Source organism: Lutra lutra, chromosome 17 (genome assembly GCF_902655055.1).
Source record: "Lutra lutra chromosome 17, mLutLut1.2, whole genome shotgun sequence".
NCBI lineage: Eukaryota > Metazoa > Chordata > Mammalia > Carnivora > Mustelidae > Lutra > Lutra lutra.
The window spans coordinates 42,390,711-42,404,434 of record NC_062294.1 but is presented as its reverse complement, the minus strand read 5'-3'; the positions used below and the strand labels follow the sequence as shown (position 1 = coordinate 42,404,434).

Below are 13,724 nucleotides of genomic sequence, written 5' to 3'. Positions count from 1 at the left end.
GACAAAGGAAGGGTCACCAGCCTCCCAAGGACCCTCTTGCAGCTCAGGTGTAACATCTGTTCAGGTTTCCACTCAACCATCGGGCATGTAGCCAGGCCCTGGGACTCCTCTTGTCTCCACCACTGCTGTGAATCGAAGTCAGTGAACAGCACCACGTACTGGTGTTGAAGAGGAACATGCTTGAATAAAAGGCTAGCATTTTAATATGCACTTCTAGTGTATTTCCTAGCACACTCATGCAACACAGCTGTTACTAAGCAGCCTTGTCCTGGGGTGCTCTTAGAAGGCTCTGGCTTCTGAGCATTTCAGCAGAAAGAAGGCTGAGCAGTACTTACACTGGTAGGTTATAGATTAATGCTCATACCCATTTTCCTGTGTTCATGAAAAGAAATTTTGATCAACTAATGTCTTGCTTTAAGTGAAAAGAAGTTGAAATTCTCCTGTAACCCACCCTCCCTTTGTGGTTCTCACTGAACAAGCTTTTCTTTTGCTGAGCAGGAGGATATCATCCAATGAGACTAGTCCTTGTCCCTGAAAGGTATGGTTTCTTTGCCAAATATGGGGTCCCTGGCAGAGCAGGGGGAGAGCTCATCCCTGGGTCTGCTTCTTGGAAAGGCTGGCTGGGCGGTTCATAGTGCCCAGGGTTGGTGGAAGGTGGGTATTGACAGGCCACAACCTAAGGAGAGAACCTGCATCCTTCCAGGTGGTCTCCTTCACCATGACATTGGTTCTGTCCCTACAGAAGCCTCTTCCAGCAATTGGCCTTAGGGAAGCCAAATGGAGAGGTGTAGTAGGTCACATACTTCCTGCTCACCCACCCCAGCTCATCTTAATAGTCCCAGTGGTCTTTCCTCTCTCGAGGTCTCAGAACCAGGGGCTGGGATGACCTAAAAAGCAATGCGGGTGTCCCTTTTCAAAGTCATGAACCAGGCAGGGCTTCTCGTGTGTCTGCTGCAGTTCATTTCAAACAGAGATACAAAGTATTATTAAATGTATATTTTTAATAAAGCCAATAGTTATTTTACTTATAGGAGCTTTAAAAGTAAGATACAAAATGTAGAGTTCCAGTTTGGAAGCGTTGTAACTATTCACACGATGTCCTGCTGATGCCCGAGCAAGGCAGTCACGCTCGGCCATGCAAAGGACACACACACTCACACACGCACACACATGCGCTTTGGCAAGACCCCTCTGCCGAGCGCAGCACCTGGAATTACCAGTGTTCAGAGCAAGGCGGTGCTGAGAACACAGCACCTACAAGGAGACCACACAAACAGCTTCACACAGTCTCACAGCCCACGGAGATGCGATTACAAAACGTCCCGCTTAATTGAGAAAAACAGACCAGAGAGTGACAATGTAGCAGTGTCAAGGTCACCTGCACTGGGGCGTCAAGGGCTGACCTCTGTCCAGGGTGAGGTCTTTGGGGAGGCACTATTAAAACGAGTACTTCAGTATAATTGAACTTGAAAATACAAGGTACTGTGGACACATTACAGAAGGAAAACAGAAAACTACCTTACAAGGAAAACAGCCACAAACGCGCTCAGACAAATACACACTGGGACAGCGAACAGAGACAAGAGCCACGCAGGGTTGGTGCAAAGCACGTGCCTGGAGAAGTCTATGTACAAGATAGTTCTTTGTAAACATGGTGAGGTGAATGTTCGGAAGCCACGGTGAAAGGATCAGAAGTACAGGCAGCAACGGCATCCCCACACAGCACAAAAGACGACACCCGAGGCCTGCAAACAGCCTGGCAACACAGTACTAAAAATTCAGATGGCTGGGCTCAGACACCCCAGGGGGCCTCTATCATTAGTGTGTATACATACATATACATATATATTTTTTCTTTTTGGTATTTTTAAATATAAATTTACTTATATCCGTAGAAAAATGAGAACATAAATGTGTTATTACAATCTCTGCTGGAAAAGCTTATATGGAGTTAGAAAGAATAAACCATTTATTAGTAGTTAACATATATATTAAAATGGTTTAATGATTTAAGAAAATATAAAAAAAATATTAATACTGTCCAACTTTCATACCAGAAAATATTATGGATTTTTCTCAATTAGACTTTTTCAAAGATGAAATATGAAAAATTTAAATAAGTTTTATATAAAGAACTTCTGTAACCTCAATTAATATACAGCGGGATATGTCTACTCTGTAGAGATATATGTATCATTATTTCTCAATTTAAGCACCATTCAATTCTTCTGGATCCATTCTGGCTGGAAAATATCCCTAAATCCACAGGATGTTACCTCTTTAATGGCACATGTCAACTGAAAATGAGGTGGTTTTTTTGTTCTTGTGTTTTTTTTTTTTTTTTTAAAGAAACGACTTTAAATTAATTCCTATCTACATCTTAATTGGTTTGTCTTGAGCCAGCTCACAAATGTTACTGCAAGTTCAAGTGCAGGTGTCTTTGTGCAGCCTCTTGACCACACCCCCAAGTTTGGAGACTGTGTCAAAGCCTCTGGCCACGTGTGGATCTGAGGGCAGCAGGTGCAATGTCATCCGGCGCACGCACAGCAGCCGGCCGGCTCATCTCCATGCACCATCAGGAATACGCCTCTCAAACGATCCTGGCTTTGTAAATCCAGTCAGGACTGCACCCCTGGGGTGCTGCTTGGGGTGGCGAGGGGCTGGCTGCCCACCCACAGAAAAAACAGGTGATTGCTTCCAATCACAAGTATTCTATACTCTGCCCGTTTTGTGTAAGCTTAAATAAAGATAGTGTTGAACAAATATCCAGCCTCTGTATTTGTTATCTTAAAATATTCAATGCGTTTTAGGCGGGAGATGTTTTAACTAAAAACCTATATGAAAAATAGCTATAAAATACAGTGATTGATGTGGTCATCACTCAACGTGTTAAGAAGGAGGGGGAGGGTTTCAGAAGAATGGTCAGTTTTGCTCTCAGCCTTTAGGCCTGAGGCCTTCCCAACACACACAGTGGGACTACAAACTTGAGAGCTGTGTTTCTCAAAGTGTGGCCTATGGCCCACCTGCACCAGAATTACTGGGGGAGCTTATAGCTCAAAGATCCCCCAGCATCTCCCTGAGGGTCAGAAAGCTGTTTCCAGCTGGCCCTCCAGGGCTCTGATGCCTCCAAAGTTTGAGAAGCCAGGCCTTAAAGGCTTGGAGCTGCCAACTACCCACATCCCCAGGGATCCCTGCCTGGGACAGGGGTGCACTGGTCCTCTGGGGGGGCTGGTGCCAGCTAGTCAGCCCTGGGGTGGGGACGCTGGCCCCAACAGCTCTGGGCAAGGCAGGCAGGCTGCCCCTGGGTCAGTACTGGGGCAAGTAGGCCGGCCGGCGCTCAGCCTTCCCGGGGAAGGCCTTGAAGCCCTTGGATGCTGCCTTGTGTGCTGGTGGGGGTGGGGGCTGTGGTGGGGTCTGCACATAGGTAAAGGAGGCGGCGCTGCAGTCGCTGGTCGCGGCCCACACTGGCGACTGCAGCATCTGCATGGTGTCGTTCCACTGGCTGCCGGGGCTGGCAACTGCGTAGAGTGGGGCGCTCGGGCTGGGCAGTGTGCTGGGCAGCGGGGCCGGGTGCTGCCAGGGCGCTTTGGGGGGCCACGTTTTGGTTTTGTTATCCTGAGAGACAGAAGAGGGTTCTTAGTGGCATTCTGGCAATTTGTCATCTTTTCCCACCTCCCCAGGTCTCTGGTCCTTATCCCCACCTGGGAGACAGGGGAGGAGCCCCTCACCTTCCCCACAGCCCTGGAGCAGCACCATCCAGCTGAACTTGCAGTGACAGAAATGTTCTGGGCGTGTGCTGTTCAATGCAGTAGACACTCCCCGCATGTGGCCAGTGCTACTAAGGAACTCAATTTGTATTTATATTGGATCCATTCCAATTTAAATAGCCAAATGTGGCTACTGGCTATCACGGTGGACCCTAGGGGCTCCTCTACATCTGGCTCTGAGTCAGGTGAGATGGTTAATCATGGGGAAAAAAGTTGTTCACCACAAAGAACCCATCTTTGAAGCCCTCTTGAAACTTAAGCTTTGGAACCTCGCTCATGGTCTGTACCCCACACAGCTGGCCCTCTGTGGCCAGAGCAGGGCCCATGGTACCTGGTTCACGTCCTCCACTGTGGTAAGAAGAGGCGGTGAGGGGAGCGTGCTGGTCTCCTGCTCTCCACTGCTGTGTTTCCTGAAAGAACCAAGAGCTCAGTGCAGTGGGCGCCTGGCTTGCTGTCCTGCTGACCTTGACACATTGGCCACCTGGTTCTGGGTGCTGGTTCTAGGTGGGGAGACCCTGGGTCCACTGCACGCAGGGGATCGGGTGGTGGGCAGTGAACGGAGCACTCCCAGGAGGCCTCTCGGCTTGGGGTGAGGGGCTGGCTCTTCCAGCGGCTTTCAGTCTGCTGGCTCTGGCTTTTGTTAATGCAGTCAATGGACACTGACTGTTTACCATGCCCTGGGGAAGTGGGACTTAAAAGACTGTTAGTTTTAACTACAAACATGAAAAATTTCTGTTTTAATGTTGAACAAAAAAGGCAGGATGGAGCAAGCTCCAAGCCAAGTAAATCAGTCTTCCGTGCTCCCACCTGCAAACAGCGGTCTCTAAGAGGCCACGCTCCTGGCGGCTTCCTCGCCGCTCATCGGCCTCTCCGATTTCCCTTGTCTAACGCAGACATCTTAAATGCTACCCCTGGCTCAATCCTGCTCCTCCAGTCTCAGCTCCTTGGCACGTCCTTTCAGACAGATGCTCCAGCCAAAACCTCGCATATCATCCCTGATTCTTCTCTCTCACACACACCCCAATGCCAGTCTCTCACCAGCTGCTCCCTCATTGTGTTCAGCTGTCTGCTCATCAGAGGCCTCCCTGACCCCTATATATATACACATATGTGTGTGTGTGTGTGTGTGTGTGTGTGTGTGTGTATTTTTTCTTTTTTTAAGTAGGCTCCACGCCCAGTGTGGAACCCAATGTAGAGCCTGAACTCACGACTCTTGAGATTAAGAGCCGATATCAAGAGTCTGATGCTTAACCAACTGAGCCACCCTGGCACCCACCATTTTTTCATCATAGCAACTAACTGAACCTAACATGTTTGATTTTTTTCTTTTCCTTTTTTCTTTTCCCTTCCCTTCTTTTTTATTTTTATTTTTATTTTTTGACTAGTCATGATGCCCAACGAGGGGCTTGAACTCATGACCCTGACACCGGGAGTCTCATGCTCTACCAAATGAGCCAGTCAAGCACCCCTACTTTCAAAAAACTTCTTAGACCTGAATATACTCTATTATGTTTTCTTTTCAACTTTGATGAAGAAACTAAGGAACAGAGAGGGCCAGGTCCTTGTTTGGAGTTGCAAAGCCTATTGGTGAGTCCTGATTAGAACCTAGTCATCCTGGTCCTGCTCCTTCCACAGAAAGGGCTGCCTCTTATAAGGCTCAGACCAGTGTCCAGACCTATCTCCAGAACCCTCCCTTGCCTCCTACTGGTATTTCTGGCTCCTACTTGCATGAAACTCTTCTGCCAGTGAAGCCTCAACCCAATGTTAAGTCACCTGGGCTACAAGCAAGCCCACGGGGAGCCTGGGCTACAGCGAGGCCATGCTAACAGAGGCCCTCTGCCTCTCTCACACCAGGCTGACTGGGAGCCATGGCGTTCCTGAGCTTTCCAGAGGAATGAGCTGGGGAACACATTCATGTGCCTCTCTATCCTTTGCTTTTAAAAATCTCTTCGGGGCACCTGGGTAGCTCAGTGGGTTAAACCTCTGCCTTCGACTCAGGTCATGATCCCAGGGTCCTGGGATCGAGCCCCACATTGGGCTCTCTGCTCAGCAGGGAGACTGCTTCCCCCTCTCGCTCTCTGCCTGCCTCTCTGCCTACCTGTGATCTCTCTCTGTGTCAAATAAATAAATAAAATCTCAAAAAAAAAAAAAAATCTCTTCATACCTTCTCTGCTTGACAGCAGCCACGAGGTCAGGCCCTGAAAACATGGAGAACAAACTGTCCCCATTGGCGGAGGATGTCTCATCACTTGAGCTGGCGGAGTCCCCCTGAGCACCTGACCAGCCGCTGTGCAGGCCGTCCCTGAAAGCCAGAGAGAGAAGCTGGTCCCGGGCCTCCTACAGCCAGCCTGGACACCAGCCGGACATGCCCGAGGCTTTCCCCACTACCCCACACTCATCTAACAACCAGATCACGGTCTCTTGTCTCCCCTTCTAAAAACCCGAGCTTTCCTTCCTGTCCCTTATTTCAAAAGTAACATGTACTCTTCGCTGTCCCGTATTCTTCTTGGAAGCCTTTGGTTTGCATGTGTAATTCATGTTAGAACAAAAAGCTGAAATGGTCATTAGCTGTCCAGATTTATTAACCGGGTGGCAATAAGAGACATGCAAATCCACAGTTCTCTGGATACACTGGTATCTGAACCATACACATTTGCTTTTTGGAGTTCACAAGATTTGCATTCCATGAATCGCCTGGGGTTCACAGCCATGCCCATTTCAGCACAGAGACTGTGTTAAATATTCAGTGACCTCACAAACACCATCAGGTAAGTTCCTGGTTCTGGGCAGAAGAGTACGTGCCGAAAATGATCAATTTCTACCAATGGTGTGTTCACAGGGGCATATCATGGCACTCGGCATCTTTGGGTCTGTCACAAAACTCTGACCACCTGGAATCTGACCAGATGGGCTTGGAATCATCGAGTTGTCTGATAAGAGTGCAGAGGGCCCCTGGGGATCCCCAGGGCCCAAACTCAGTTTCCCTCCACCCCCCCAGCACTCACCCTTCTGTGAAGAACTCTGGGAAAGGCCAGGTCCGATGGGCATCATCCATGGGGGGCCAGTGGCCCCGGGGGTGGCCTGGGCGGCGGCCATGTTGCACTTGCCGCTTCTGCTGCATTGCCTGGCTCACTCCTGCCACGTAGCGAGCAAACTCGGGGTCCGAACCCACTGTGTTAAGACAAAGGGGGAGAGAGGGGTTGAGGAGAGAGAGGGGTTGTTTCCTTCCCTGCTGCCCGAGCACGTGCCGGTCACACACACAGTGAAAAGTGGGGAGGTGCTGCCAGGCTGGTGGCCCCAAGAGCTGTAGGACTGGGGCTTTCAGCCCAACATCTGACCTGGGGGACAGGGTGTGCACAGGGACTGTCAAGAAGAGTTAGGCCTAGGACAGAGGCAGGCTGAGTGGGACCGAAAGAGAACAAAAAAGGATCCAAGGTTAAAGTTTAAAGACAAATACCAGATACTTAACAATGTTCCCATGTCTGGTGCTACCTACATAACAACTTAGAAAATCATATGATTGGGGCGCCTGGGTGGCTCAGTGGGTTAAAGCCTCTGCCTTCAGCTCGGGTCATGATCCCAGGGTCCTCAGATCGAGCCACACATCAGGCTCTCTGCTCAGTGGGGAGCCTGCTTCCTCCTCTCTCTCTGCCTGCCTCTCTGCCTACTTGTGATCTCTGTCAAATAAATAAATAAAATCTTAAAAAAAAAAAAAAGAAAATCATATGATTGATGTCTCTAAGCGAACTAGTAACCTTAAAGTTGTCAAAGCATCAGTGTCATTGCCACTTGGCCCAATCTGAATCCAGGATTTTCCTGGATATTGGATGGCAGATCTACTCACTCTGTGTGAAGAGAGTGAGTAATGAATGAAATGAAATTTCAGAATTTCAGAGGTATTAAGAGGTGACTAGAGGGGCGCCTGGGTGACTGTCGGTGAAGCGTTTGCCTTTGGCTCAAAGGGTCCTGGGATTGAGCCCCACATTGGGCCCCCTGCTTAGTGGGGAATCCCCTTCTCCTTCTCCCACTCCCCCTGCTTGCGTTCCCTCTCTCTTTCTCTCTGTGTCAAATAAATAAATAAAATCTTAAAAAAAAAAAAAAAAAGGTGACTCGAAACATACTGGCCAGAGCTGAGTAAGAATGGGCAGGACAGTACAAGTGGGAGGAAAAAACAGCATAGAGGACGCTGAGAGAAAAAGTCAAACAAGAAGATACGGCGGGGGATGGAGGACGCAAGAGGGGGCACCTGGGTGGCTCAGTTGGTTAAGCTTCTGCCTTCAGCTCAGATCATGATACTGGGGTCCTGGGATTGAGCCCTGTGTTGGGCTCCCTGCTCAGCAGGAGGCCTGCTTCTCCCTCTCCTCCCTGCTCATGCTCTCTCTGGCTATCTCTCTCTCTCTCCCAAATAAATAAATAAAATCTTAAGAAAAAAAAAAAAGAAGATGATGATACGGCAGGAAGGTATCTATGGTTCACAAGCGGAACATGACTCAGCAGTGTATACTCAAAGCTTCAAGCTGGGAAAGATACTAGGGCAAAGTCTCATTCTTAGCTCATCCTCAGGGCACTGCCAAAGGACTGCCGGTAAGACTGCGCACACCGCACAAAGATGCCCACAACAAGGGAAGGGAGGGGCTGCGCTGAAATCAAAGCCCCCTTCCCAGTGAGTCAAGCTATGCCTCCAGAGGCTAAGTGTGCCCTGTCAAGAAGGGGCACCCTGTGAGAGAACTGGCCTTGCCCGAGATGGGGCCTTCTGTAATTTCATCTATCCAGAGGAGTGCCCTTCCTTCGTTTGGGGAAAGACCCCTTAGGGCGGGGTCTGCAGGAAGGTCCATCAAGGACCTGCAGATCAGAAAGGACAGGCAGCAGATGAAGCTAATAGCATTTGTAGCTTAAAGACATAGAGGCCATCCAGGACTCAACAAAGATCAAAAACGGTAAAATTCTGCCAAAGAGTGTTTATACTCTGGACTTAATTGCATGACTATTAAAAGATGTACAGACTGTCTAAGAGCAGTTGAAAAAATGCCCTGTGCGGCACTGCGCCCACCCCAGTCAGTGGCAGCCAGGTGGGGCCTGCTTTTCCGGAGCGGGATGGAACCATGGGCCCTTCCTGTGCCCCAGGTTCCAAGGTTGCCCACATCTACCAGAGAACAAGAAAGTGTGAGCAGCAGTATGAGGGATTTTTAGACAACCTAAGGAAACATTTCTTTCCATTAGTAGCAAATGCTGGGCTGTTTGAGCAGGGAATTCCTCTTCTGCTGGTTATTTATATAAATATTTGCTATAGTTATTTATGTATTTTACAGTATTCTCCTTAAACAGAATTTATTTTCCACCGGCATACCTTCTGCTACGTTAAAGAGTAATGCATTTCTATGTATTTATCTTGCAACCACCCACCTTATCAGATTCGCTAATTCGTTTTTTTTTTTTAATTAAGGAGTCTTGTTGGGTTTTCCCCCCTCCAATTCTGTCGCCAGCAAAGAGATGTGCTTTCCGTGTATCTTTTTTCTAAAGCTTATTCACATGTCTGGCTGTATTTGCTAGAAAGTCCAAGACAAAGTTACACGCTACTGGCAGTAACAGTTGCTACTGTCTGGGTCTTGATTTAAACTGGAATGATTCTGTTTCACTATACAGAGTAATTCTTGCTCCTGGCTTTTGGTAGACAGTCTTTTTAATATTCAAGAAATTTCTTTCTTTCTTTCTTTTTTTTAAAGAAATTTCTTTCTATTCCTGTCTTACTTGGAGGTTTTTCTTTCTTCTTTTTTTTTTTTTTTTTTAAGATTTTATTTATTTATTTGACAGACAAGAGATCACAAGTAGACAGAGAGGCAGGCAGAGAGAGAGGAAGGGAAGCAGGCTCCCTGCTGAGCAGAGAGCCCAACTCGGGGCTTGATCCCAGGACCCTGAGATCATAACCTGAGCCGAAGGCAGAGGCTTTACCCACTGAGCCACCCAGGTGCCCCTGTTTTTTTTTTTTTTTTTTTTTAATCACTGGTGGCTTTTATCAAATGTCTTTATAACTTCTATTGTTGTGTGACCTCTCATGCAGTGGGGTGACACCATGGGTTACTGAGCAGCAGCGAGTCCTTCCACTGTCCCACCTGCCTATGCCGGCGGTAGTAACAGAGAACTGCCTTCCCATCACGGCTCTGTCATCCCGCCTCTATCCATACTCATAAACAGAGGACTACGGTTTGCTTTCAAATAACCTTTTAAATAACTTTATGAAGTTTTTATGGGAAAATTGTGTTGGCCTCATAATTACTGTTCCAATTTCTTCCACTGAAACAGATCTAGGCAGGTTTTCCACTTCTTGGCACAATTTTGGTGATGTGTATTTTATTAGGAAAGAAGTCATTTTTCCATTCACTTTTCAAATATGTTGTCATTGAGTCGTATGTAGTAACGTCTTAAACTTCTTTTAATCTCTCCTATTTCTGAAATGACATCTTTCTTTTTTTAAGATTTTATTTGTTTATTTTTTTTTTATTTTTATTATTTTTTTTTAAATATTTTATTTATTTATTTGTCAGAGAGAGAGAGAGAGAGCACAGGCAGACAGAGTGGCAGGCAGAGGCAGAGGGAGAAGCAGGCTCCCCACAGAACAAGGAGCCCGATGCGGGACTCGATCCCAGGATGCTGGGATCATGACCTGAGCCGAAGGCAGCGGCTTAACCAACTGAGCCACCCAGGCGTCCCTATTTGTTTATTTTTAAAATTTATTTATTTGTCAGAGAGAGAGAGAGGGAGAGAGAGGGCAAAAGCAGGGGGAGCAGCAGGCAGAGGCAGAGGGAAAATCAGGCTCCCTGCTGAGCAAGGAGCTCAATGCAGGACTTGATCTAGGACGCCAGCATTATGACCACAGCCGAAGGCAGAGGCTTAACCAACTGAGCCATCCAGGTGCCCCTCCTTTCTCTTTCCTAATCTTGTTTCTCTTTGCTCTCATCTTACTGAGACTTACAATAAATTGGCTTATCTATTCTGTTGGCCTTCAAGAGACCTTTTTAGATTTTCCTTATAATTGCTACTATATTTTTCTTCTAAATTCAATTAATCTTGGCTTTTTTCCTTAATTACTTCCTCCTCCTAGTTTATTTTTGTCTATTTCTAAATTCTTTTTCTAATTTTGTGAGATAACTCTGGTGGTATCTTCACACTGTTGAGGCCAGGAGAAGCCATATTCTCTGAAGGCAGGAGGATGCTCTACCACCTTTCATAGGTCCTGGCATTTAAGCATAGACCAGGTTATATAATCAGGGAAAGAGCAGTTCACAAAGGGCCTGATGCCTTGGCTCCCACGAATAGGAGGGCCCAGACAGAAGCCCACTTCAACTTTGGGATGTGGAGCCATTCGAGGAACTTCTCATGGCCTCGATCCCAGCCTCTGCACAGAGAGAAAACTAGTGGTCCTTACCTTCCTAGTCTCATTCTCACCATGGCTGCCTACCTTTGCTGGATGTGTCCCATACTTGCCATCCGACAGCGAGAAAAGGTCTTTAAAGGGAAATTAGCAGTTCACTTGCCCCCACAAGTAAGGCTGTATCAGATGGGCCCTATGAAGTCCCAGTGATTACATTTCTGTGAAAACCCCAAGGTCGGCACAGGGTGGGGGGTGGTCCACATACCTGCAGGATCAAAGGGCAGAATCTCTCCCAACATCCCAAAGACGCCATCACTTTGGTCACGGTTTGGCCAGGTGTTATTTCTAGGTCCCTGTGGCTTCTGCCCCAAAACCTCCGACATCACGTTATCCATATAGCTGCTCACCAGACCCAAGCTGTACACGTCAGAACTGAGATCACATATGCCAGGCCACTGGCCGAGAGGAGACAGACCTGCTCCGACTGGCTGGGTGGGCTGCTGGGCTGAGCCATGCACCCACTTCCCAGGGGCCCGAGGCTGGGGAAGGGGCTGCTGAGGTCCAATGGGCTGGAGCAGGTGTTGGTAGTACTGGACCTGGGGTTGTTGCTGCTTTGGGGACGGCTGCTGAGGCGCCAGGCCGGGCTGGGGGGTCAGAGGGGCGTGGGCTCCAGCCTGGGGTGGCCGCGGTGGAGCGGGCACTGGCAGTGGTGGCTGCTGTGGCGGCATAGCTCCTGCCTTCTGTTCAGTCACCATGGCTGTGGCAGCAGAATTACGCCTTGTCACCAATGGGGAGCCCTGATGTGACTGGCCCATGTTAAAGCCCGAGAGAAAATCGATCACCTCCTGCATTTCCTGATCGGTTGGTAAGTTCATGCCCTTCTCGTCCTTGCCATCATCCCCCGGCAGGAAGTTGTCACGTCTCTCCATGAGAAAACCATTGGCCATCTGCTTACTGGAATTCTGCGCTGACTGTGAAGGGTCTGTAGTCCTAGGGAAATTACCAATGTTCAAAATGCTTTGTAACCTTGAATCAATATTGCTGGGCATTTTGGCCTTCTCTTCCGAACACCCAGCTATGAAGAGGTTTTTGGAAGGGGTATTTGGGATGGAATAATTTGTGCTGCTACTAGAGCTGGTGCATGAAGCTTTCTTGGTGAACCGGGATGTCAGCTTGGAGAATGTCTTCTGCAGGCCGCCTGAGGATTTGTTCCCGTTCCCAGAAGGCAGGTCAGCCTGATTCCCAAAATCGCAGATCTCCCTTTGAAGCTGGATCTGTATGCAGGGTAAAGCTTGTTCCCTATTTCAACAGAAACATATTAAAAATTAAAAAAAGACAAAACACAAAATGGATCTCTTTGCATCTAAAAAAAGGTTTTAAGGACAAAAACAGTCTCTCTAGTTGCCTGGTGTCATGTTCACCTATTTTATAGAGAAATAAAATAAACACCCCAGACTTTTAAGTGTACATAGGATTGATCCAGCAGAGGGACGTGGGTAGGGGTAGGGCAGTGGGCAGAACTCAGTGACACCATGCAGCATGTTGCCTTGGCACAGACAGTGCCAAGAACAGACACCTGTTACTTCCAGGGTTTTCCAGAACTTTCCTAGTACCGAAAGAGAGCCCCAGAGATGGAAAGGGTGTGGGGCTGAAGCAGGTGATGGCTGCTGTGACCTGGGACAAGCCACAGCAGTGTTCCGGGCCTTGGCACTTTTGAGTTCAGAAAGGGGTCCCACGGCTGGATGTTCAAGGTCCCTACCATTCTGAAGTTCATAATTCCCAGAGATGGTCTTGTGACTGTCAGCTGCTTTCAGACAGACATAAATTTCATGTAGGATATTAAGTAAATTTTCTACACATTTCTCTGGTCTTCGTTCATGAGGAGAATATGAGTTGGGCTAAAATCCTTTTGATGGACTTACTCTCAAATGGTAAAACCAATGAAGGCAAACATGTTAAGTAACCGAGGAATCTGGATAAAGGGCAGAGAGCAATGCTTGGTACGAATGCAACTTTCCAGTAAGTTCGAAATGATTCCAAATTTAAGTGACCAAAAAGTTCTCTTTCTCGCCTTACTTCCTCACAAAGGATCAGCAATGTGAGTGTGCAGGAGACTGTACGCGGGCACACCGTCCCTGACTATGGGCCTGAATGTGAGCTACTTCGGGTGATCAGCAGGGACACCCACCTCCCTGCCCTCCAGCGGCTGAGGTCCAGCACGGCCGTGTAGAGCACGTCCACCAGCCCCAGGGTCTTCTCAGGATCGAGGCTTCTCTGCAGCAGGGACATGGTAGCGGGGTCTTCCTTCAGGCACCTAGGCAGGAGGCAGCCATGTCAGTATGGGTGGCACTGCTCTGAAAAAGGGTCCCAAGTAGGCTTTGTACAAAAGGCTACAATGTTTACATGCTTTGGGCACCAAATGAAAATTCAGTAATTAAAGACCAGTTAGAGAATGACAAGGCTAACACTGGAACTTTCTGCTGTGCAACGGGAGGAGAAAGCCACAGGGGCTGCGATCACCCTAGATTTCTAATTCTCTCGAGTCTGTTTGGTAGGAAGAGAAGGGTTCAGTGGAGGGGCTATGTTCT

At 48.1% G+C, this 13,724-nt stretch overlaps 1 protein-coding gene across 3 annotated transcripts in view; it reads right to left on the bottom strand.

The window, feature by feature from the left end:
- Positions 1-983: 983 nt before the first annotated feature.
- GARRE1 (granule associated Rac and RHOG effector 1) overlaps positions 984-13,724 on the bottom strand; it is an 83,524-nt gene continuing 70,783 nt past the window's right edge. For all 3 annotated transcript variants that reach the window (XM_047710617.1, XM_047710616.1, XM_047710615.1), the window contains 6 exons: positions 13,325-13,450; positions 11,402-12,435; positions 6,773-6,938; positions 5,932-6,069; positions 4,099-4,177; positions 984-3,615 (listed from right to left, as the gene is read on the bottom strand). In XM_047710617.1, the coding sequence (XP_047566573.1) occupies positions 3,307-3,615; positions 4,099-4,177; positions 5,932-6,069; positions 6,773-6,938; positions 11,402-12,435; positions 13,325-13,450 (1,852 nt within the window). In that variant the 3' untranslated portion in view covers positions 984-3,306. The remainder of the gene's footprint in view (positions 3,616-4,098; positions 4,178-5,931; positions 6,070-6,772; positions 6,939-11,401; positions 12,436-13,324; positions 13,451-13,724) is intronic.